The sequence below is a fragment of the Grus americana genome, chromosome 1 (genome assembly GCF_028858705.1).
Source record: "Grus americana isolate bGruAme1 chromosome 1, bGruAme1.mat, whole genome shotgun sequence".
NCBI classification, from domain to species: Eukaryota; Metazoa; Chordata; class Aves; order Gruiformes; family Gruidae; genus Grus; species Grus americana.
Genome location: NC_072852.1, coordinates 30,911,011 through 30,936,260, shown reverse-complemented (window position 1 = coordinate 30,936,260; position 25,250 = coordinate 30,911,011). Strand labels below are relative to the sequence as shown.

The following is a 25,250-nucleotide window of genomic DNA, read 5'->3' as shown; positions in this document are numbered from 1 at the left end:
TATGGAAGGGAAATAACTGAAATAGACTGGAAAATTAATCAAAAAGAATGTAAACTATGGGTAAAGTCTACATCAGGCAGATATAACAGCAGCTTCCTCTTCTCAAAGTATGTGAAATATCTGACATTTTATAATCTTTAAAAAAATGTAGGTTTTAGTTTAAATTTAGCCTTGTATCTGGATGTGTACTCAAACATATCTCACTTTTGGTTTAAAAAAAGATCACTACTTGCAACCAAAATGTAAGAAAACCAACTATATTGGACTTACACAGTTCAGATAAGCGCACTGGAATGTTAAGAACTTAAAGCCATGCTCCTGAAAATTCTTTAGCACAGTATTTGTATGAATATATTACAAGTAAAAGCTCGTAAGATCAAAAAGTTTACAATGGGGTTGTAAAAATCAAGCAGAAAGCCTTATCAGAAAATAGCTGACTGTAAAAAAGAAAATGGATTTAGAAAGTAAACATCACTCTGGAAAGGAAAAATGAAAGAAAATTGTAATAAAAACTTAGACAAATATATTTGGATCCAAATTTTAAAAATTATTTCACTCTCAATATATTACTCTGGAGATACCTTAATTACTTTTACTTCCTCAATGTAGAAATGCCACTGCTTCAATCTTCCTTAACTGAAATTCTCTCTGCAAAACCTGAGATTGTCTGTGTAAAACTAAGGTAGGGCATTCTTTTGCGGCTCCTCTTCCAGTAAAAAACAATTCCGACTTCCTCTATAAAGTATTCATCATTCCTTTAACTGATCTTTTTAATTTATGGCAACTGCAACTACACAACTGGTTACAAGAATACGCACCACTTTTCTACGGGCTCTTTCTCTTAACCAGGATACCAGACAGATCATTCTGACAGATTAAATCATCTTGTTTTCACTTAGAGGGGCAATTACAGTCATAAGTAGCACTGAAAGGGAAAGTCCTGCTGAATATCTGAGTTCTGAGGTAGACTTTGGCGAGTACCAATGGTATCTCAGCTTATGTATTTGCATGACTCAAATCTCTCCTAGGTGTATGCATACTGAGATTTTTACAGTCTCATACTTGACCAAACGCAAGGAATTTACACAGAAACAAGAGAGGCACATCTTAGATAGTACATTACACTAGATTTTAATTACTGGTTGAAAACGTGCCTGTAGGATTGAACCTCAATCAGATATCATGAGACTTTAAGCATGATGAAAAAACCAACAGACTTATTCCAGCTTATATCCATATTGAGAAATATGAAGTCCTCTTCTCTGTTTCAATGAAAACATCCAATGGTTATTTTCTGCATGAAGATTGGTACAGGAATAAGCAAGTGAAAATAATATGAAGAATGATGCTCAACTTTAAGGTGACAAACCTGCTTCTACCTATAATGAAGTTGTGTGGTATGAAAGATCTAGATCATTTGAAAGCATTTAAAAAAAAAAAGCAGCTCATTTTTGCCTGTTCTTATGGAGCATCTCCATCCCCCAACTCCTATTGTGACAGTTTCTTTAAGTTTTCTGAAATCACCAGGGCTTCTGAACTGTGCAATGAACATGTGGATGTCAACATCCAATTGGTAACACTGTTAACCATTATAGGGTCAAACTCCATTATAAGTCAGCTTTGTCTAGGACTGTCATGACAGTTTTCTGAGTAAGAAAAGACTATAGAATTGTGAACCACACACGCTAAGATCATTAAACATGTTTCGTGAAGCTAAATCACCTAAGTCTCCTTAGATGCGAAGGGTACTTCTAGACATGTGGGTTATGGGCTGAGTCAACAGAAGCTGGAGAAAAGCAAATTAAAGAAGCTATGTGTTGCATTTCTATGTTATCTGAATCATTTCACTGCTTAAAAAGCTGCTTACCTTGGCGCAGCTCCTTTCTAGCCACTATCCCAATAAAAAATTGTTGGACATTGGATGTGAGATGACAAACAACAAAGCAGAAAAAAAAGAAATTAAAAAGTTGGTGTTGGTCCCCACGAGACTACGAAGTAATAAGCTGTCTCTTAGAAAAATGGAAGAACTGTGAAGATCAAAGAGTGTACCTAGGGAAGCTGTTCTTACTTCAGACAATAATGCAATGTGTTGAAAAAGGGTGTCAATATATTCTGTCCTAATTACAGAAGTGACCCATTAACCCCAACACTTTGGCACTGCTTAGTTAGCGCCCTATTATTTCACCTATTTTGCTAATCAAAATCAGGTTCTTAAGTACTAAAAGCTACAGACTGAAGCAGTCCTACAAGAGCTTCTACTATGAAGTGAGGGCTAGAGCTATACGGAAATTGAAGTTCCACAACAAAAAAAAAAGTAAAACTGCACTGATGTGGATGAATATAGAACCTTAACTTTCACATGCAGCACAAGCGTTAAGTGCATATTCCGCAGGGACATTTACTCTGGTAAGTGAATTTAACTGTTTGTGAAAGGTGCTGAATTGAAATGTCTGGGTTGCTAAATCAAAACGTGTACAGCACAGCATTGGCAGTACCTACTCCTTCATATGGTCCTGCCAATGGTTTTAGCTTTGACCTGGCAAAAATCTCTGGAAAGCACTATTTATAGGCTGAGAGAGGAAAAACTCCAAACCCTTCTTGCCCCAGGTGTAGGTGCTAACCAGGCACATTACAGCTCAAGGTTTCTGACCTAAGAACAGAATAAGCTTCATGACTTCAATCCAACTAGCAATGAAGTGTCCAAGGGCTGAATGGGAGTGGAGGACAGAGACCTGATCAGCATCAATTACATGAAAGAGGCAATTACAAGGAGCAGGAGAAAAGGCCAACTGAAGTCACAAAACAATTGCAAGACAGACTGCTGGAGGACATGCTTAGCTAATGGAGGTCAGCCTTCCTGAGCCTGCCAACTATAAACCACAAATTTTAAATAACTAGTAAAGAGAAAAGAGCCAGGAGTGGTTTGCAAGTTGGAGATGACAATGGATGCTCAGGGATCCTATTATCTCCACCGCACAGTTTCATTATAGGACAGCTCTGCAGGGCTCCCTTTCCTTCACAGACAGGAGGCTGCATCATCACTGTTCAGGACCTGCGTACAAGCACTGGTCTGCTGCCACGCACAGGGTGTACCCCAGCTATGGGACCTACGCACAAGCTGTCCCCAGCTCACAGAGGCTTGAATGCTCCCACTGAACCTCAGGGGACAGGAGCAACACAGGTAATCACTAGTAAGGAGAAGGTCAGATCAGGACAAATGTCAGGAGAACATTTGTGTTAATGCACTGTTTGTTCTTTTCTTTTTCTAGCAACATTTGTATCTAAGTGTCAAAGTAATGATCCTTCATCACAAAACAGTTTTTTAAACTTACACTGAGGAAGCTGTGAGTTACAATTGCAACACAGACATTATAACAAGACTTTTCTCATTTTCCAGCCACATTTAGAACTGTAGAATTTCTTGTAGCATATTAATATGGAACAAGGTTTTCAAGCTGAAGATAGCTGTCAAAGATCAAAGGTAGCTGTCTTTGTTAGAAAGAAAAGAGAATTTAGTTTGCCAGCTATCCTCAAAAAGCCTTCTAGTGAAATAAATTCCAATTTGATTATTTAGTACTGTAACAAGACAGCATCTCTGATAGTTATAGCTTTCAGTGTGCAAATCTAAACTGTCCTGACAGCAGCCACTAATTTAAAAATAATTACACAGAATTCACTAGGAGCTTTTGTTAGGAACTGCTTTTTTGAAAGCTTTGCTCAGAATTGTAGGTCCTTTAGAACCATGAATTGAAAAGGAGCAGAAAACATTATTTTGTTTAGAGAAAGTTCTTGTTCATTTACGTCTCTGTAAAATATAAGCTAATGAGTTGCTTTGGTTTATACCCTAAACATAACTTGAACAGCTCTTAAAACAATTTCGTAGAATCACAGAATGGCTTGGGTTGGAAGGGACCTCAAAGATCATCTAGTTCCAACCCCCCTGCTGCAGGCAGGGACACCCTCCACTAGACCACATTGCCCAAAGCCCCATCCAACCTGGCCTTGAACACTTCCAGGGATGGGGCATCCACAGCTTCTCTGGGCAACCTGTTCCAGTGCCTCACCACTCTCACAGTAAAGAATTTCTTTCTAACATCTCATCTAAATCGACCCTCCTTCAGCTTAAACCCATTACCCCTTGTCCTGTCACTACACTCCCTGATAAACAGTCCCTCACCAGCTTTCCTGTAGGCCCCTTCAGGTACTGGAAGGCCGCAATTAGATCTCCCCGGAGCTGCCTTTTCTCCAGGCTGAACAACCCCAACTCTCTCAGCCTGTCCTCACAGGAGAGGTGCTCCATCCCTCTGATCAGCTTCATGGCCCTCCTCTGGACTCGCTCCAACAGCTCCATGTCTCTCCTGTACTGGGGCCCCAGAGCTGGATGCAGTACTCCAGGTGGGGTCTCACAAGAGCCGAGAACAGGGGCAGGATCACCTCCCTCAACCTGCTGGTCACAGCTCTTTTGATGCAGCCCAGGACATGGTTGGCTTTCTGGGCTGCAAGCTCACACTGCTGGCTCATGTTGAGCTTCTCATCAATCAATACCCCCAAGTCCTTCTCCTCAGGGCTGCTTTCAATCCATTCCTCGCCCAGCCTATAGTCATGCTTGGGATTGCGCCGACCCATGTGCAGGACCTTGCACTTGGCATTGTTGAACTTCATGTAGTTCGCACGGGCCCACCTCTCCAGCCTGTCAAGGTCCCTCTGGATGGCATCCCTTCCCTCCAGCATGTCGACCACACCACACAGCTTGGTGTCATCGGCAATTTCAGTTGTAGGGACTGAAAAATCTCTGGATGTGGCGCAGACAAAATGGTATTATCCAGGATGTAAACCTTGTGGATGCAAAATGTTTTAGAGAAAACCTCCTTAGAATACTGTGTAGCTACTGTCAGTGGGAGGACCTCAAAAAACACATAGTGTTTTAACTTGAAGAGAGGGCTAGGGACCCTTAGTCCATCTTGCCACCTACCCTTCAAGTCAATCCATGCTATTCCTTTTAGCAGCTAGTACGTTCTACGATGTTACTATCCATGCTGATATACTGACAATAACAAGCAAAACTGGAGGATAAAAGACAAGGGCAGATGTCCTGGTTTTGGCTGGGACAGTGTTTACTTTCTTTCTAGTAGCTGGTACAGTGCTGCATTTTGGGTTTGGAATAACGTTGATAACACACTGATGGTTTAGTTGTTCCTAAGTAGTGTTTGCACTAAGTGAAGGCCTTTTCAGCTCCTCATGCCCTGCTTGTGAGAAGGCTGGAGGTGCACAAGCAGCTGGGAGGGGGCACAGCCAGGACAGCTGACCCAGACTAGCCAAAGGGATATTCCATATCATATGACATCATGCTCAGCTGGGTGGGAGCTGGCCAGGACACAGCTATTGCTGCTTGGGGACTGGTTGGGCATCATTTGGCACATGGTGAGCAGTTGTTTTTCATTTGCATCACTTGTTTTTCTGGGGTTTTATTTATCTCTTTTTGTTATTTTCCTTTTCATTACAATTTATTATTACTATTTTTATTTTATTGTATTTTATTTCAAATATTAAACTGTTCTTATCTCAAATCCATGAGTTTTCTTTTACCCTTCTGATTCTCTCCCCTGTCCCACTAGAGCAGGGGAAGTGAGCAGCTGCGTGGTGCTTAGTTGCCAGCTGGGGTTAAACCACAAGAGCAGGAAATCTTCCACTCTCTTTTTAGCCCAGTAAAATTGGAACTGGCACAGCTAAAGTTACAATAAGAACAAGTGGTTTACAGAAACACAAGGAACAGGACAGAAGAGCTCAATTCAGAAATAGGTGGCCCTATGTCTAGGTGATGCAGCACTGACCACCAGCATGTAGCCTAAATTTCAACGTTACACTACAAGCGGATCATATTTACAGTAGTCACAACCTGGAGGTTGCAAATAATTTAACTATAAAAATATATCTGTTTATTAATATATACATTTTGGGGGCAGGGGAGAGACAAAAGATTAAGTCCTGGATTACTACAACAATATTAAACTCCCGCTAATGCCTTTCTAGCATCATAGAATCATAGAATATTTTGGGTTGGAAGGGTTGTTTAACGGTCATCTAGTCCAACTCCCTTGCAATAAGCAGGGACATCTTCAACTAGATCAGGTTGCTCAGAGCCTCATCCACCCTGACCTTGAACACTTCCAGGGGTGGGGCACCTATGACTTCTCTGGGCAACCTGTTTCAGTGTCTCACCACCTTATATCTAGTCTAAATCTACTCTCTCTTACTTTAAAACCATTACCCTTTTTCCTATTGCTACAGGTCCTATCAAAAAGTTTGTCCCAATCTTTCTTCTAAACCCCCTTTAAGTATTGAAAGGCCACAATAAGGTCTCCCGGGAGCCTTCTCTTCTCCAGGCTGAACAACCCCAACTCTCAGTCTTTCCTCATAGGTATTCCAGCCCTCTGATCATTTTTGTGGCCCTCGTCTTTCTTGTACTGGGGACCCCAGAGCTGGACACAGTACTCCAGGTGTGATCTCATGAGAGTGGAGTAGAGGGGCAGAATCACCTCCCTCGAGATGCTGGCCATGCTTTGTTTGATGCAGCCCAGGATACAGTTGGCTTTCTGGGCTGTGAGCACAGATTGCTAGCTCATGTTGAGCTTCTCATCCACCAATACCCCAAGTCCTTCTCCTCAGGGCTGCTCTCAATCCCTTCATCCTCCAGCCTGTATTGATACTGAGGGTTGCCCACACCCAGGTGCAGGACCTCACACTTGGTCTTGCTGAACCTCATGAGGTTCACCTGGACCCACTTCTCAAGCTTGTCCTGGTCCCTCTGGATGGCATCCCTTCCCTCAGGCTTGTCAACCACACCACTCAGCTTGGTGTTATTTGCAAATCTGCTGAGGGTGTACTCAATCCCACTATGTCATTGATGAAGATATTAAACAGTACTGGTCCCAGTACAGACCCCTGAAGGTCATCACTTGTCACTGATCTCTATCCAGCCATTGACATTGAGTTGTTGACCACTATCCTCTGGATGAGGCCATCCAACTGATTCCTTATCCACCAGTCTATCCATCAAATCCATCTCTCCAATTTAGAGAGAAGGATGTTGTGGGGGGCCATGTGAAAGGCCTTACAGAAGTCCAGATAGATGACATACGTAGCTCCTCCCTTGTCCACTGATGTAATCAATCCATCATAGAAGGCCACTAGGTTGGTCAGGCAGGACTTGCCCTTTGGGAAACATGCTGCCTGTCTTGAATGACCTCCCTATACTCCATGTGCCTTAACATAGCTTCTAGGAGGATCTGTTCTTTGATCTTCCCAGGCACAGAGGTGAGGCTGACAGGTGAGTACTTCCCAGGGTCCTCCCTTCTATCCTTTGTAAACATGGGTGCAGTGTTTCCCTTTTTCCAGTCACCAGGACTTCACCTGACTGCCATGACTTTACAGATAGCATGGAGTGTGGCTTGGCAATTATATCAGCCAGTTCCCTCAGGACTCTGGGATGCATCTCATCAGGTCCCATAGACTTATGCACGTTCAGGTTCCTCAGGTGTTCTCAAACCTGATCTTCTCTTAAAGTGGGAGAGACTTTGCTCCACCAATCCCTGGCCTTTAGGTCCATCCACTCGAGAGGTGTGGGAAGAGAGATTGCCAGCGAAGACTGAGGCAAAAAAGTTGTTGAGTACCTCAACTGCCTTTTCATCTGTTGTTACCAGCTTGCCAGTTGTGTTCATCAGGGGGGTACGCTTTCTTTGACCTTCCTTTTCTGGCTGACATACCTATAGAAGCTTTTCTTATTATTCTTTGCATCCCTTGACAAGTTCAGTTCCAGCTGTGCCTTGACCTTCCTGACCCCATCTCTACACAACCAGGCAGCATCCTTATCTTCCCCAGATACCCGTCCCTGCTTCCACTGCTTGCACATTTCCTTCTTGCCCTTTAGTTTGACCAGCAGGTCTCAACTCAGCCATGCCAGTCTCTTGCCTTCCCTTCCTGATTTCTTACACATGGTCCAGATTTAATTAAAAAAAACCAAAACAAGTTAAGCAATCTGGCATCATTTGTGAAAATCATAGTACAGAAAGATGTTATCCTGCGAGAAGGCCATCCTTAAGGAGATCAGCTCAGGAAGACACAGGCAGACTGCATTTCACAAAGAATTTCATCACTGTAGGAAGTGAAATCCCATTATTGAAACAATTTCTTTTTTGTTTTGTATTGTAGAAGATACTGAAAGAGTTGCTGGCTGCTTATCAGCAAATGTATTCAACACTTTAAAGAAACAGGGCAAATCTCATTGACATGCTTAAAGCTGCCAACAAACACGTGTCAGATTTAAAGACTGTGACAACCACCAGTCAGCTGTCTGCTCAGAGCTTTCTCTCCATTTCTCTCCATATCACGATACCTCGACTTCTCCATTACTGTGACAAAGAACAACTTTGCTATTTGCAAGAAGCTCTTGCATAGACTCACAATTATTACTATTTATAAGTAACATTCACGCATGACTCAGGAGTGAGAAAATGTTGTACTCTGTGATTAAATATATACGTACAAAGAAAAGGTCTGAGATTGGGACCCTCTGGGTGATACTTGACGAAAAATTATTTGGAGTGGGGTGTGTGCCTGCATTTAAGTATATGACAGGGGATGACTTCTTACAGAAGATCATTTCTATTATTTATATACTGCTAGCTAGTTTTTATATTATTACTGATATTCTTGTTTATATAAGGCAAACATTAAAACAACTCTGGATGTTTTAGAATTTTGGGAGCATGGTCACTTTGGTAACACTACTGCTTTTTTACTATTGGATTAAACAAGCTTTGGCATTTAAATCAAAGGCAAAGATAAACAAACAGATTCCTTTTCTCAGTTACCCTACTGTCCTTTTTAAACAGAATGTTATCTGCATTTTCAGCTTTATTACAGCAACTCTCAACAAGCCCTAAGAAACACCCATCAGCAAACAACTGATGAAGCAAATGAAATGCCCTTTATGAGGGATTCTCAAACTGTAATACTTTCAGATTCCAAGCAGATTGCAGAGCTACCATGTAAGACCCAACTGTTCTGGGACTTTTTGCCCTTCCTTTTAACAACGAGATGTAAAATAAGTTGCTTTGAACAAGTGGGGAATAAGAGACTTACAAGCTTTTGTAACCAAAAACTTTGACCTGTTGATTTTGTTTAGCTACAATATAAAGAAAATATTTCCAACAGAATTTTGAAAGACCATTTATTTTTACAGAGCTAAAGCATACACCTGTTAGTTTGCTAGTGCTCCTTACCTGGTTTATTAAAGAACAACTTACAAGCCATGCTGTCCTTGCCATACACTTACCATGCATCACCACTACTATATTCTATGCTCAAAAGAAACCCAGCTTACTCTTCCAAATAATATAAACTGCAGAAGATCCTTTTCCCCATCCTCCACTTCCAGAGACTTTAAATCAAGGGAAGTCTAATTAAATTCTGGCTTTTCTTCCCTTTCCATAGTTCTCTTGTATTTGTCCTTTGGTTCCCAATGAACCAATAAAACAAGACAGAGGAGATGGGAAGGAGAAGGAAAACAATATAGAAGTTCCTTTCACTTGTCTAGCCAAGTATGTAGTCACGTATTAGTAGTATCTTTGCTTTCTCCAGTGACTTGCAGAAATGACAATTCCTTTGGTAATTAGGATCAAAGCTTTAAAAAAGTATTAAAATAGGATTTGGAAAGCAGAGGATATTCCCCAGAGAGTACTACAGTTTCATGAAAGGTCAAAATTCAGGGTGTCTTTACTCCACAATATTGCTTAAACATATTTTGTGTAACATATCCAGGCAATATTACTTTCAGTAATTAAAAATACATATTTCTGGATTCTTGGAAATCAGAACAGCAAACAATGGCAGGTGTTAAATTTAGGCTGTTTGTACTCCATACAGGATAAAGAAGATTGGAAAAATTCATACTACTGCTCATGGGAGAAAAATGCTTAAGTGTGTCAGACATATTTCTTTGCCTAGAATAAACAGCTCTTTACTAAGTCCAAGCTCACTGACAGATACAGACACTTACAATGATGAAGAGAACAGATTCCATAGCTTTCTTTACATTTTTGCTCTGCAGTATCTTATTCTAAGCTTTGAAAGAGGGAATATGCTTCTAGTCAAAATCACATCATTGAAAAATGCATGTTATCACAAGGATAGCATTTTGTGAGATCATTTGTATAAAAAGACAAAGATTCTAGTTCTAGTTTCATCTTAAAAGCTTCTGAAAATAGAAAGTAGGAAAGATTGGACAGCGCATACTTGTATATGAAAAGAATAAAAGACCTTTTAATAATCCAGATGAAGGAGTAATGACTATATTCAGTAGCTTTCAAAGACAGGATCCTGACGAGATTTAACTGGACAGCTAAAGGATATCTAATGAAGTTAAAAGTTGATAAATGCAAAGCAATGCAGATGTGATGGTAAAAAACCCTAAGTTATTTTTCCTAAATTAAGCATATGAAAGCTTAATGTAGGAAACTTAAAAGCACTGCAACATCCTAGGCAGCTCATTCTATCTGCTGAATGAGAAGAAATATTAAAAAAAAGACAGAACATTGAGAAACAAAATGCAACTTCTATTGTTTGACAAAGAAGTCTGAAAGTATGAAAATTCCATTACAGAAATTAATACTGCAGCTTCATGTAGAGTCTTCACCTATGTTATTTGCAAAATTATATCACTGGAATAGAAGAGGACCAAAAAATTCAAAGCGAAGGATCACAAGTCAAGAAGAACTTTGCAGTCAGGACTGACTAGCTCAGCTATAGACCTCAGCTTATGTACAAGGAAAACAAAGGTCAATGTAATACCATTGTACTGACCTGTCAATTCTTTAACCTCTTCTAATATCATAAAAGTTTAATAATTTGGTTGGGTAGGAAGAAATATAAACTCTGATCTTAACTCAGAGCAAGTGGTGGTCAGATCTCAGCAATGGTAATGCCACCAGTTCAGATCATAAGCTGAAAAAGGGTGTCTGTAGCTCATTGATATCCATCTATGAAAATCTGTTGAGATGTCAGCCAACAGGCCAATTGTTTATCCATTGCAGTACATTTTATGGACTAAGACCTTTGGAGGCAAGCTGCTGTCCTCTATAAGATACAGAGCCTTTCAAAATTGTATCTATCACTGTTTTAAGTAAGAATTATCTTTGATATTACAGACAAAGCCACACAGAGTAAGTTTGTAGGTAAAGTTCCAGGACGTAAGAGTTGGACTTAACTGAATTCCTTAGTGAAAAAAGGATTCTACAGAAAGACATGAGATTACTTTATGTGCTACAGTCTTACGCTGAATGGATCTTTGCTTTGAATGTACCAAGTAGTCAAGACAACTACTACCACTAGTAGACTTAGCACTATTAAGAACAGTGTAGCTTAAAGTAAAGCAAATGCAGTTCTGGTCAGACAAGCACAAGAAAGGAAGATGTGCAGTTATATGGATGCTTACCACACAATAGTTTAGAGCCTGTTTACAACTGGCAGTCCTAGCACACAACAATGGCTCCTCCGGCAAGTCCTCATTTAGACAAACAGCTGTGCTAGGGTTTATTCCAATTCTAAAAACCCCAGACAACACACACTAATGATCAGGCTTCTTTATGGAATTAGATATCTTCCACAAAGACGCAAAATAATATGTACATGTATATGTGCTAGAACACATGAGCATATGCAGCACTGAAGTTACGCAGATGCTGTAAGTCAAATTTGGAAACAGGTTCCATAAGAGTGCACTACATAAAACAGCAAAAACAGCTGGTAAAAGTATGTAGAAAAATATAAAAGGGCTTACACATTCCATCACCTATTATATACATTAACCTAATTTAAAGTACTGCTCAAAAAGTATAGTATGGTTGTAAATATTAAACGCTAGATTTTATATACTAAGTAATGATGTGTTTATCTGTCCTTTCAGGAAATGGTGAGCACAGAAATTCAGGGTGTAAGCACAGTTGTCCTTCGATGCTGTACAAAGCTTTCCAAGCATATCGGCTTGTGCATATGCAGACTGCCACACTAGGATGCTGGAAAGCAGCTTACTAGTGGTTGCGTAGAGTCTGCCCTTAAATCCTGGTTAAACCTAGAAAATGCATGTTGATTAGACTCACAAGATGGCACTTACACTGCCTGTCCTTCTTCTGGCAGCTAGAATAAAGTTACTTATTTCACAGCCTGTTTGAATCATATATACTATTTTCTAGCCATCTACTTCATTTCCTAAACCACTTGGAATTCTTCATTAAAAAAATAAACGGGTCCTGGAAAGAACAGTCTGTGGCTTCACCCTGTCAGGCTACAGTGACATAAAAAGCATTGCTCTATAAAAACATGCATTATTATTGCCAACAGAATTCTGGTTTGGCATGTATGCTGATCCTAGTTACTTTTAACAGCAAAACCTCCAAAGAGAAAAGGATACAATGAAAAATGAAGGTCGAAGAGAGTTTAAATACACCAGAATAGGAGAGAGACTTCAAATATGGCATTTACAAAAGAGATACTGCAGTTTAGTAGCATGAAGTATTTCTTATTGAATAATTCAAGAGAGTCTGGTTCAGAACCCTAACCTAAGTGCTAATTAGCCACAGCAACATACTTACTTTCAACAAAAATATAAAATAAGATCTAATTAATGACCATTTCCAGTGGCAACAGATGAAGTTCTCTAATTTATCTCTGAAAAAAGACACTAGAAGAGAAACAAAATGAAAGGGAAGCTTTAAAAGAAAAAAGCATTTCAAAGGCTAGGTTCCTGCGGGCATTTCAGTGCCTAGGGCATGCTGCTCTGGTTAGCCCTTGGAACTCGTCATTGCAAGAGTGAGATGATTATTTCTCTTTAGGAGAAATCTCTTCTATTCCAGTAAACACAGAATCAAAGTTGTACATTTTCTAAATTGAGGTATGCATACATTTGGACTGGGAAAGCAGCATACCAGACGTCATATATTATTTTTTAACTAAAAAAGGGACAAACTGAGTGTGCGTAATTCTTTGAAACTGAGTCGAGAAACTCTTCCAGCAGCTGATTACTACAGCACCACTCTGCTATAACATGGTTTTTGCAGTTTAGTACATCACACTATTTTACAACTGGAAAGTGAGGGGATACGAGAGCTATTTATAGAACTTAGAAAATTTGATAGCACAGAGCAGAAGGTCACTAAATCATAGATAAACGGAGAAAGGTTTCTTAATGGGAGTTATAGTGTGCTCAGTAAAACTGCTTCCACTGTTATCAGCCATATAATCTACAATACTTATTTGATTCAAATTACAAATCCAACAGTAATACAACAAATAAACCCTAGCTAATAAGCCATAAGATTTCAACTGAATGCTTCCATTAAACATACATATATAATCTACCTTCAAATTAAATGGCACCTGACTCATGCATTTTATTGTTCTAAATACTGGAGTCACACCAGCAGAATAGTTTCATAATAATGCTAAAACTGTTTTATTAACTTGTGTTCTGTGCATGTTCTAAGTGATTAGCAGATTAGCAGTACTGATCAAGGATGCAGAAGGACAGATGTTTAATTGGCAGTAAGAACACAACAGCGAATTCTCAGTTGTCAAGTTTCAGGCAGAGTTCAAGAGAAATGCATGCCCATAGCTAAAGCTGAGTCTCATTACTGAGTATTAAATGCCTATTTAAGAACTCCTTGATTAATGAAGTATTGAAGCTTATTTATTCTCATCCCAGAACCTTAGTTTACTTCTGATTTAGGTACATAGGAATGCAAAGACACATCTTTAGAAGGAGGAGGTAGTCTCTATTAAAAATCTGCAAGTCATGAGGATGATTTACATTTGAGAGTGTCAAGGCATTGTGTGTGGACTCAGCTGAAACTCAGATGTGAGCTCTTCCCTGCAACATCTCTCAGCAACAACACAACACCATAATCATGCCACACTAGTCTGCTTGCAAGTATGCTTTTCCTTTAAAGAGACATTTGCCTTATAATTTCCAGCAACCTATTAATTTTTTTTAAAAAAATTCATTTCAGGGATACAACTATCAATATTACTGCGATCTTCTTCCTGTATTTACTTCTTCGCATTCATGTTGTCACAATCTTTCTACCTTCCCTAGCATCTGTTTAAGTATTTGCATATTTTGTCATACGATATAACCAAAATAAAATCTCCACATCCCTATTATTATCCATTTCCAGTATCTTCATTTCCAGTATTCGAGATGCAAACATGGTGAAACCAGAAGCTGTACAGTGTCAGTGAGATTCCGTGAATCCTTATTTAGAAAGCTAAATCTTACCAGATCCTAAGAACATAATGTTCTGCTGGCTATCCCTTTCTCTGCATAGAGCTCAGCAGTCTTGCACTCAGTCATCTTCACTTCTATAAAGTGAGGTTCCATCTCTCAAAAAAAAAAAAAGAGTTGCTATGGCTGTACGCCCTTTTGACATTGAGATAGTAACTTTACAATGTATAGTGCAGTGGGGCCACTGGGACACAGTTTTCTTCTAACTATCTGAAAAAAACCTAACATAAAAGTCTCCGGAAAAGTTTAAGAAGTTTTAGAATATAGTATATATTTGGAAAGCAGTTGAAAAATAAGTAATTTCTCATTAGTTCTTTCTTTTGCTACTTATTGAGAGGGGTTTTTTCTTTTTAACTTACCAGGCATTATAATATTGGAAAAACCTAGTTTCCTTGTTATGGATACTCCATGGGTAAACATGGATGTATACTCCCTTCTGATTTGTTCTATGTCTCCATGAAGCAACTGAAGAGAAACTGCCAGACCTGAAAATTAAGAGAAAAAACAAGGAAAGATAAGACATTCAAACGGACTACGGTCATCACTACTTCTAAAAATAATATATACTTGCAAGTATATATGCATTGCTGACAAGTCAGAAAATTCAGAGGAAGCTCAATAATGGCAAGCCAATCCACCTCAATTTTTTTATGTATTTGGGAGGGGGACCAACATCCGGAAATCAATAAATACTTAAAAACAACTACCCGTGAAAAAGTATTAGCAAATTATTACTGATGTGTAACTCAACTACGATGACATGTTGGATCAAAATTACCTCAATAGGGATGGACTGGGGCCTTAATGGGAAAAAGAATTAGAAAAATGTCAATTTAGAGAAATGTCAATCTCCAATATTTGCTACCATTTCAATTTTTCACTTCCTTCAACACAATGCTGCCATCACTGGCATGCAAGAAAAGGTGCAAACACAATGGTCCCTGTCTGTGGGAGAAACATGGAATTCTTATCACAATGCATCACTTAACGTGATATAAAGTTATACAATTTATTAATCAAAATCTGAAGAAAAACTCTAATAAACAAATATAGCATAATCAATATTTTTCACTTAGGCACAGTCATTTAATGACTAAAATTACAACTTTTTTTCCAATATTCATCAGATTTAATCAATCATGCTCTTTCCTATGCTTGCTGTAAGACATGTAAAATGCAAGGGTGGCCATATAATCATTTTCCAATATTTATTCCTCTAGAACCAAGGAAGAATAACTTCATCTACTATATCTGCAGGATACAAATAAACTGCAAACAGTATACATCATTACAGCTGAGATTAACAAAAACAACAGGCATGCCTTTTGGTTATTTCAAATATAATCACTAAGACAAGTGCCAGGATGATACATACAGCTTGTAAAGACTAATCTTCCCTGACCTTCAACATTACTACAGCATATCACATGTCAACATACAGAACAAGGAGAAGATAAGAGCAAACTCTTCGTATACACTGAACAACTTGAGATAAACAGACAACTCAGAAGAGTCATAACTAACTTTAGATTAAACTTAAGTAGATAACACGTACACACAGACTGAACAACAAGGTCATCGGTCCTTTGGGCTTTGGAAGAAATTTCCCCTACAATGATGTTACTATTTAACTGAATAAATGTACCTGAAGTTTGATGGTTCTTAACTCAGAGCTGGAAAAATCTGTACTAAGTACTACCAGTCCAGACAACTGCACTAAACAGATGAGTGATATAATAAGCACGACAACTTCTATCTTTCTCATCTTAACTACACTTTTATTATTTTGGCAACTCCAGAGAATGTGATACTCTGACTAGGCTTCCATTCTGAAAAACAGCTCACCTACGCTTCTCCAGCGGAGTATATAAACAAATCTTACAAGGAAAACCCATTCAGTGAAGTCTGTTCTATTTTAAGGACTGTATTTAATGCCACGGACATTAATTATTTTGGTAATGGGAATTTGTTCTGTGGTTTTCCAGTTAACTTTTAGGAAGTAATGACAATTATTATTGGTGTAGACGAGAAAATAAACCACACTGTGGTCAGCTAATGGTACAGGAGGTTGGTAAGAAGTCATACAGGCAAACTTCAGACTGTTAGAGCAGGTGAAAAGTTTTTCGTTGCTGGATGGGAGGAACTAGGCTTGGCATAGCTCACTTAAAAATATTGATATTTAGCACACCTCCAATCTTGTTTCCTTTACATTTTAAGACACTGTTATACATACATATGCATATTCATACCCTCATATGCCCCTATTGCACTGTTTCCTTGGAAACCTAAAAAACCATTTGCCATTGCTCCAGATCACAGCAACCACAACAGCATTAATCAGATATTGTACACCGCTTGGTGCTGAGTAAAGTTATTGTGTTTTCTAAACAAAAGTTGAAGACCTTAAATCCAATTAGTAATACAGTTTTCTTTGGTTACAAATTTCACAGATTTCTTGAAGAATTTTATTTAGCTAAAAACTGAGGTAAATCTCAAAAACACTCATCAATGGCAAAATAGTTTTAACTTGAGAAATAAGCTGCCTGTCAAGGATTTCAAGTACTTGCTCATGCAAGGCGAGAAAAGTATTAGAGCTCTATGTTTCACAGAATTCATTGTTAGAAAATGAAGTCATCTTTTTATATCCAAAAGCATCAAGAAAATCTCTCAGTGAACACACTTAAGACATGGTTTAGTCATTTTACTAATAGTCGAAATATATTTTCGCAATATAAATGGTGTACACCCCCCAACTCTTCAGAATAATGAAGAATATTGGATTAAAGATAGCAAAGTTACTTAAAAACATTACACGGTGTAAACAGTCCAGGAAAGAGTGAAACTAAACCAGAGTGGAAACAGAAGATGCACAGGGAAGGAAGTCTGAAGAACTTCCAAAACCCAAGGTTTCAAGTTAACCATCTTGCCACTGAGGATCCAGCTGCCAAATGAAAAGGGAATTGACAAGAAGGGAAGCAGCAGATCTGATAAATCTGGTAAAAAAGCTATAGTCAGGAGCATATGGACTTTATATAATCAATGAAAAGGCGGCGATCCCCAGTGAAGTGTTCTGATTGCTCTCTCAAAGCTCCACCAATTTTGCAAGGAACCGAGGCCCCACTGCATTACGGGCCTAAAATCAGAATATGCATGCTGTTACTGAGGTGTGATACTCAAAGTACAGAGTAGGTTGCTTGAATTCCCAGTGATTTGTTACATTCAGTAATGGGCAAAAGGAACACACTGTACAGGAAGAGTCAGGAACTTAGTCCTAATGAAAGTCATAACAGTCTAAAGAATTATTATTGGTCCATTTACAATGATACTAGCACACTCCAAACAAAATACTGTTAAAATGACACATATACACACAATCTTTCCACTGCTCACCCTTCCACTGCCCCTCTGGGGTCTTAAGATCAATGCTTTCAACCTGGGAAGGTGGGGTATGGTGACCAAGTGATCAGCATCCCAAGTCTCTGCCATGAGAAGTAGGATGTTGCCTGTTTCTTCTTTCTCTCTCTAGGCTCCTCTTGGAGTAATTTTTATGTCTGTTAATGTGCTTTAATGTGCTTTACACCTTCTTATTTCTTCACTGGCCTGCAAGTCCAAATTACATCTTCAGTCATCATATATGATGTGTTTTATATATGCCACATATCTGTTCTTTGTTCTCTTTGTTTCCCCTAAAATTGGTTTTGTTCTGCTCTTAAGGTCACGCAAGGCCTCAGTTATGGACACATGTCACTAATCTTCTATGTTCCATTTTGGTCTATGGTTATAGCTAGCTAACTGTACATACAGTAACTACATGTTATAACTATCTATTAAATACAAAGCATATATACCAAAGTGGGTTGCACCACACAACTGTACAAAGCTAAACAAGAGCTAAAATAAAGTCAATATAATTTAATAGTTTGTCATTAGATAAATGCTTTTACAAGTCAGAACAAATCTCCAGGCGGGCCAAGACAAATCCAGCCAGCCAAAACCAGACAGGTAATGAGGACTGTCTTGTCAGCTAAGCACAAAGCCTGTGGCCAGTTACAAGCCACAGCAATCCCATATTTATGGGTCTATAAAAATACAATACACTTGCCAAAGAAACTAGACACCCATCGTGACTGAGCAACCATGCATCTGGAATAAAAGTCACAGGGAACAGGTTCTTTAAAAAGATGGAGTAATTCACATTTTACAAGGGACTAAAATTTGTATCCTTATTATAAATCAAGTTACCTGACAACTAATGTCATTTAAAACATACTGACACGTCACAGAGCAACTCAGATTTTCAGAAGACTGCACATTCAATGGCAGTGAAGAGGGACTCCCTCAGACACACTGCAAACCAAAGCAGAACGAAGAGGAACCGACTAGTTGAAAGACACCACCTTCCTCACCAAAATGAAACCAGAATTTTGCATATCATAATGGCCAGAAAGCCACTGAGCTCAATGTGAAGGTGATGAAAGCTATGTCTATGGAGAAAAAAAAATGATAGGGTGGAGCGGAAACATTACTGCTCCTAGAGAGGAAGTTTTAATCACTGGACAGTAATGAGACAGGGTCAAGGCGGAGCAGGCTTGCAAAGAATTTGGTCAGCTGCCAATCTGGGAGAGACGGAGAAGACGCTCAAGGAAAAGGAATGCAATCAAAACAATGCAGAGATATTCTTTTTGTATAAGGAGATAGAACGTTAATTCATTAAAATTTCTCCTATGGAAACATGAATACCTTTTCTGTCATATAACAAAGGTAATATCCTTTAGTTTTAATTTATTCCACTCTGATGATGTATGTCAACATCAGTTCCTTCTCATCTCATTTCATGCACTAGACAATAAAATTGCCAGCTTTAGAAAAAATTAGAGCATTCCTGATGGAACAGCTGTGCACAGACAAACCAAATAGAAAACTGCAACATGCCACCGCACACAGCATCTGACTGTGGCCGATACGACCATCACAGCATCTATGAGACCTAGAATCTATCCAAAACTTCATCACTATAAGTTTTCCATTTCTAGAACATTAGGAGCTAAAACATAACAATGAAAATTATTATCCAGTCTCTGAAGGACTGGCACATTTTCTTTAATTAGGTACATAGTATAGCTTTATCCCCTCAGAAAAAAAATTCAAATTACATCCCTAGTGGTAATTAAAACATCTTGTGTTAGCTATTATTCTGTATTTACTCCAGTTTTGAAAATATTACTACAAAGCTCTGTGTGCAAACACAAACAGATCTGCTTTTATTTCTTTTGCAAGCACATGAAATTTCTCACAATTAACTTGTACCATAGTTCACCACAGATTATTTTTATCATTCAGATGAAAGAGAATACAGAAAATTGACAAGTTGCTGAATAAGCATTCCAGATTTTTGACAGATATGTCATTTTACCTTAAAACAGCTTTTATACTGCATTATTGATTTCTGCACTTAGTTATGACAAAAGGCAACTGTTCATTACACTTACAGACCACTTATTTGCATTTGAGCTTCTGGGGAGAGGGGAAAGCATTTATATTCAGCTTCTATCTCTGGCAGCAGAGAATCCTAGATCAGATTAAGAAGAAAATGCCTAGCAGCTGCTCAGGAAGCTGATAGAAAAAAACCCCACCAAACCTCAGACAGAATGCTATTCAGCACTGTTTGTATTTTAAGAAAGGTAATAAAATAAGGCATCTGTCCAAATAAAGCTGCCTAAAGGTATTCAAAGTATTCTGAAAGCATACAGGTGTTCCCATTTCTGGTAGTGTTTAAAGTGCCTGAATTATCACTGCAAAGATAAAAACAGTAGATTTCCACATTGTTACTGGCAAACAAAAGATTTATTGATTTAATGTGATCTAGGAAAATAACTGTGTAAATCTTGTACAATTTGGCTACAGCAAAATCTATGTAGTAAAACCCACAAATTACAGTCTGGGAACAGAGAGAGAAAAAAAAGGAGAGGTAGATTCAATCCTCACCGGCCTTGTTAAAGACTTGATTGTGATTACTTTGAATTATCAAAGGAACCTGCAAAGGCTTTCTCTTTTCCTCAGCTTTAAATTCTGGTTTTTTAGATGAGTAAATAGAATGCAAGAAAAACAGCCTTTGCAAATATTTGACAACTTTCTTGGAGCTCATGAATTAAATGAGCTCTTGTACCAAAGGCTTTTGTCAGAAATGCTCTCAAGTGTGGAAAGTTTTTTCTTCTTCACATTGAACATAAACACTTAAATGCAAATAGCATTATATCATCACAAGAAAACTGGCTTGGAATTTCTTTACAGGGGACATGGTAGAGCCTCAAGTATTTCTTGCCAGAACCACTATAGGATGAAAGGACCAGAAGGCTAAATGACCATTATAAGCATCTAGTCTAACCTCCTTATACAGACAATAAAGATCTCAGCAATAATTTATCCAATTCTTACCTTAGTAAGCCCACTGATGCCCTTTTCTATCAACAATACACACAGCATGTCAATACCCATTTTCCACATGACGACAAGGTTGAATCATCTTGCTCAAAAATTTTTAAAATTACATTTTCACATACTGTTTTGTTAACTAAGAGTATTAGGCAGTGCACGAAATACGCAATTTTACAATTATAAGTCTTTTATATTGCTTCTAGCGAAAACAACAGACAAAAGGTTCCAGGGAAACACCTGTTATTTTCCACTTCATGAGTGCAGCTCTGCAATGCAGCCAGCTTTCACACCATTGTTTTAGAAATTTAGCTACTTATATTCCAGTTCTGTGTCTTATTTCAAATAAACAGTCAACATTTAACTGGGACCTAAAGAAAGTTTTAAAAACAAATCCCCACCAACATAAAAGCCCAGGTAACATTTGTAATTAATTTGTAAATATAACCCTTGAAGGCATTAAAATCATGCATATATGTTCTATAATTTCTCATTTGAAGTAGTCTTTTTATTCTTTCAGTAGATAAAGGAAGTCAACAACACTATTTAACAGTAACAAGCAGAATGAATTTTTGGAAAAGGCTTATAAAAACCTCACTGCTAAGACATAACCCAACTCCAGGATGGAAATATGAGCCAGCTGTTCTCATTATTTAGCCTTAGCTATGAATGTCCAGGTTTAAATGGGGTGCCATCTCAATCACATGCAGAACTAGTGTGGCCAGCAGGACCAGGGAAGTGATCGTCCCCCTCTACTGGGCACTGGTGAGGCCGCACCTCAAGCACTGTGTTCAGTTTTGGGCCCCTCAGTACAAGAAAGACATTGAGGTGCTGGAGCACATCTAAAGAAGGGCAACAAAGCTGGTGAAGGGTCCAGAGCACAAGTCTGATGAGGAGCAGCTGAGGGAACTGGGGTTGTCTAGTCTGGAGAAGAAGAGACCTTATCCCTCTCTACAACTGCCTGAAAGGAGGTTGTAGCCAGGTGGGTGTTGGTCTCTTCTCCCAAGTAACAAGTGATAGGACAAGAGGAATTGGCCTTAGTTGTGCTGAGGAGGTTTAGGTTGGATATGAGGAAAAATTTCTTCACTGAAAGGGTTGCCAATGATTGGAACAGGCTGCCCAGGGAGGTGGTTGAGTCACCATCCCTGGAGGTATTTAAAACACACATAGATGTGGTGCTTAGGGACATGGTTTAGTGGTGGACTTGGAAGTGCTAGGTTTACAGTTGGATTCGGTCTTAAAGGTCTTTTCCAACCTAAATGATTCTATGATTCTATAATCACAGTACTGAGATGAACAGCAAGTCCTAGCTTTTACTGGATGTAAGATGTCCCTGACAGCATCACAATGGCACATTTTTTGTTCTTTTAGCAACACCCCAGAGCACAGTACAAATTTAATTTTATTAGAGCCCTCGTCTCCAGCACAGTCTACAGCCATGCTACATGAAGGACGCTTACAGATACCTACACTAAAATCCATCTTGAACTTGATTTTTGAAGTCCTCATGGTAAACCCACAACTTTCACAGACGACAACACCACAAGCTCAAACTGCTGTAAAAATACACAAAATTACATCTGACTGGTCTGTAAGTCTGCCATCTTTAAGGATTAATATCTTTCCAGGCTGGATAAATTACATAATATATTACATGCTAGATTAGGCTACAAATTTTAAAGATTTGGTTACTCCTGAATTTGGGAAAAGGGCTTTACATTAGATTGCTGAGCAATATCATCCACTCTGGAGAAAGTACTTGAAAAAGTAAAGTTCTACAAATCCTTGACTAAAAATCTGCTCTAAAACTGGCTTTTTTGTATGTCAAAGTTGTCATTCAGGGCCAAAGGATCTTGAACAACAATTTATGGGCAAAATTCTCTATACATTTAATCTTTCAGCTTTAGCATTTGTTGAGAACGAGAAGGAATGCCTTATTTCATTGTGTACTTAGTGAAGCACATATGAGCATTATTCTTATTTTTAATGTATTTCAAATAACAGCCTTCAGTGACAACTAATTCTTAAACACATCAAAATGGAACACACATAATCTCCTTGTCACAAAACCTAACAGAGATTAAAACTGACATTAATAAATTGTCACAGAACTAGAGTAATTAAACAAATGCATTTGCTGTTTAAATGTTAGTGAGGTATAGATACGAGATACATTTCAGAGCACCACTGACATCTGTGGACTCTGCTGAGAAAAGACAAACACCAGAGAACTTATCTATGATTAATCATATGACCAGGAGTTACTCAAAAGTTAGGTACCTCATTCTGTTCTATCTTCTCTGTCGAGTACGTGTTACTACTCCTGCTCTCATTCCTCCTTGTTTTCTACTAGCCATTGCTCCACTCAGTTCTCCACTGTGAGCCTACACCTCCTTTTTATGGCTAACAACTATATTCGCTACTATATCAGCAGGGAATGCACATTTTGTTTCCCATCTGACATTTCTCACACTGATTCACAGGAAGAAGCTACCCTTGCAACAACTCTGAGTGGGGTAACGCTGTGAACTGCTGGTGGAGTGTCATGCAAACACAGTCACACTACTTCTTGTATCTAGAACACACTGTAAGCTACCACAGCTCTGTTCCTAGAAATATTGCACTCTAAACTTATACTGAGCTACCAATTCCCTGCTGTATTTGATCTCTTGTAGCTTTTTATCATACAAAGCATGGAAAAATGATGCTCCTCAGTTCTCTCACTTCACAGGGCCTCTGCAGTTTCTCCACTGCAAAGTAAATAATGACTCTAACAGGTTTCCCCCTCCAAATCAAGGAATTTGTAAGCCAAAGCTTGCTTTTTCTGAAATAGAAGAAACAGACAAAGTATATGGTTTTTCACCTGTTTTTTAATTTCTCAATGTTTGACAGTAACCATGGAGAAAAGATATTAATTAGAGTGCCAAGAGGCTGTTGTATGCAGATAAATAAGCGTGGGAAGACATCCTGCCCCAAAACAGCTACCACTGTTCCTATCCACCTGCCTCCACTGCCATACTTGTCTTACAGCTTGCACCTTGTCAGATGAGTTTGTGCATTGGGCTGGTCTGTCTCGTCCCTTCTCTGAGTCTTATATGACCACTGAGCTAGACTGACATTTTAGTGACATGTACACTGCGGGGGGGGGGGGGGGGAACATATGAGGTAACAATAGTTCCCTAAAACCAAGGATGTTTGCTTTATAAAACTTACTTTGGTCTGGTTGAATTAAAAAGATAGCAGTGTAATAAAATTTGCCTTTGAACGAGCAACCTCACTGAACTTCAAAAAAGTTAGATCCCACTTTGAAGTTGGTTCCTCTTTGAACTAGTGCTGGAACACATAACCTCCTGAGGACACTTCCAACCTAACTTACTCTACGATTTGATGAATAACTTTCCCTCTAATGTGCCAGTTTGTCCTTCCACATGATGGGATTCTTGGCAAACTTCTGTCAACAATATGGGCTTCAAGTCCTCCATGCTTCAATCAGGGCATTATGCATTTGCCCATTTATTGACCAGTCTCCTTTTGTTAGGCAGCGTCACTTTGGATGACTCTCTGCCTGCAGAGTTTTGCACAGATAGATGGAAACAAGTTTGAATTTATTACAGGCAGTAAATCATTCATTTGAAAAATGACTTGTGCATCTTCCTCTTTTAAAGCAAGAAATTAATAGTTTGTGCCTGACAGACTTAAGACAATCCTTTACAAATCAACCCACAACCTAGATTTGTCTTAAAAACAGCCTCACAATTCAGGTCTTGCCTCCACCATATTTAAAAATTCACATTCCTGCCAGCTACTGATGCCATCTAGTAATTTCCTAAACTGTATGCAAGAGGATATGATTTATCTAGATTTTTCAAGAGCTGTATCTTGCCCTCTATGCAACAGCTAAAAAATTAACACTGCCACCATACTTAAAAAAAAAAAGAAGAAATCATGCTTGAGCCAAGAGTGGCAAAAGAAATTCCACCATTTTGAATGTTTCCTGTAAAGCTTAAGGCCCTCCCATCAATTACAGTTAATGTATAATTAACAGTGTTTCCAGTGGAGTTGCAATGTAAGTTTGGCATTGCAACCACAGAATACACCACACTGCGTTCAGTAAACATGCAATTAGGTTACATCACTCTTGTCTAGCTCATCAGAGCATTCCAAGATAATGGCACAGAAAAAGACCTTCACACTACATTTGCTATTTTCGTGGAATCCACACAAGAGTCCAAAGCTACAAAGCAGCTAGACACGTTTATAATCTTACCCCAGTAATTTAATCTCTATAGGATTTGAAAGGATTTTCACCTCCTTTGCTGTAACAACTGAAAAGCACGTGTATCCTTGTCTCAGCTCTCAAGAATTACTGCATCAGGCACATGCAGCTTTTCCAAGACTTGTTATAAGGGAATCTAAATTGGCATTTACACAGGAGTTTACACATGAGAAGGTTAGGAACCTGAAGTAAAAAGTGGAGCAAAAA

General features: G+C 38.7%; 1 protein-coding gene across 7 annotated transcripts in view; it reads right to left on the bottom strand.

The window, feature by feature from the left end:
- The window catches only part of DOCK4 (dedicator of cytokinesis 4), a 260,824-nt gene that overhangs the window by 100,356 nt on the left and 135,218 nt on the right, over positions 1–25,250 (bottom strand). For 6 of the 7 annotated variants that reach the window (XM_054817043.1, XM_054817070.1, XM_054817078.1 and 3 more), the window contains exon 13: positions 14,695–14,820. The exons of the other annotated variant lie outside the window; for it this stretch is intronic. In XM_054817043.1, the coding sequence (XP_054673018.1) occupies positions 14,695–14,820 (126 nt within the window). The remainder of the gene's footprint in view (positions 1–14,694; positions 14,821–25,250) is intronic. 7 annotated transcript variants of the gene reach the window in all.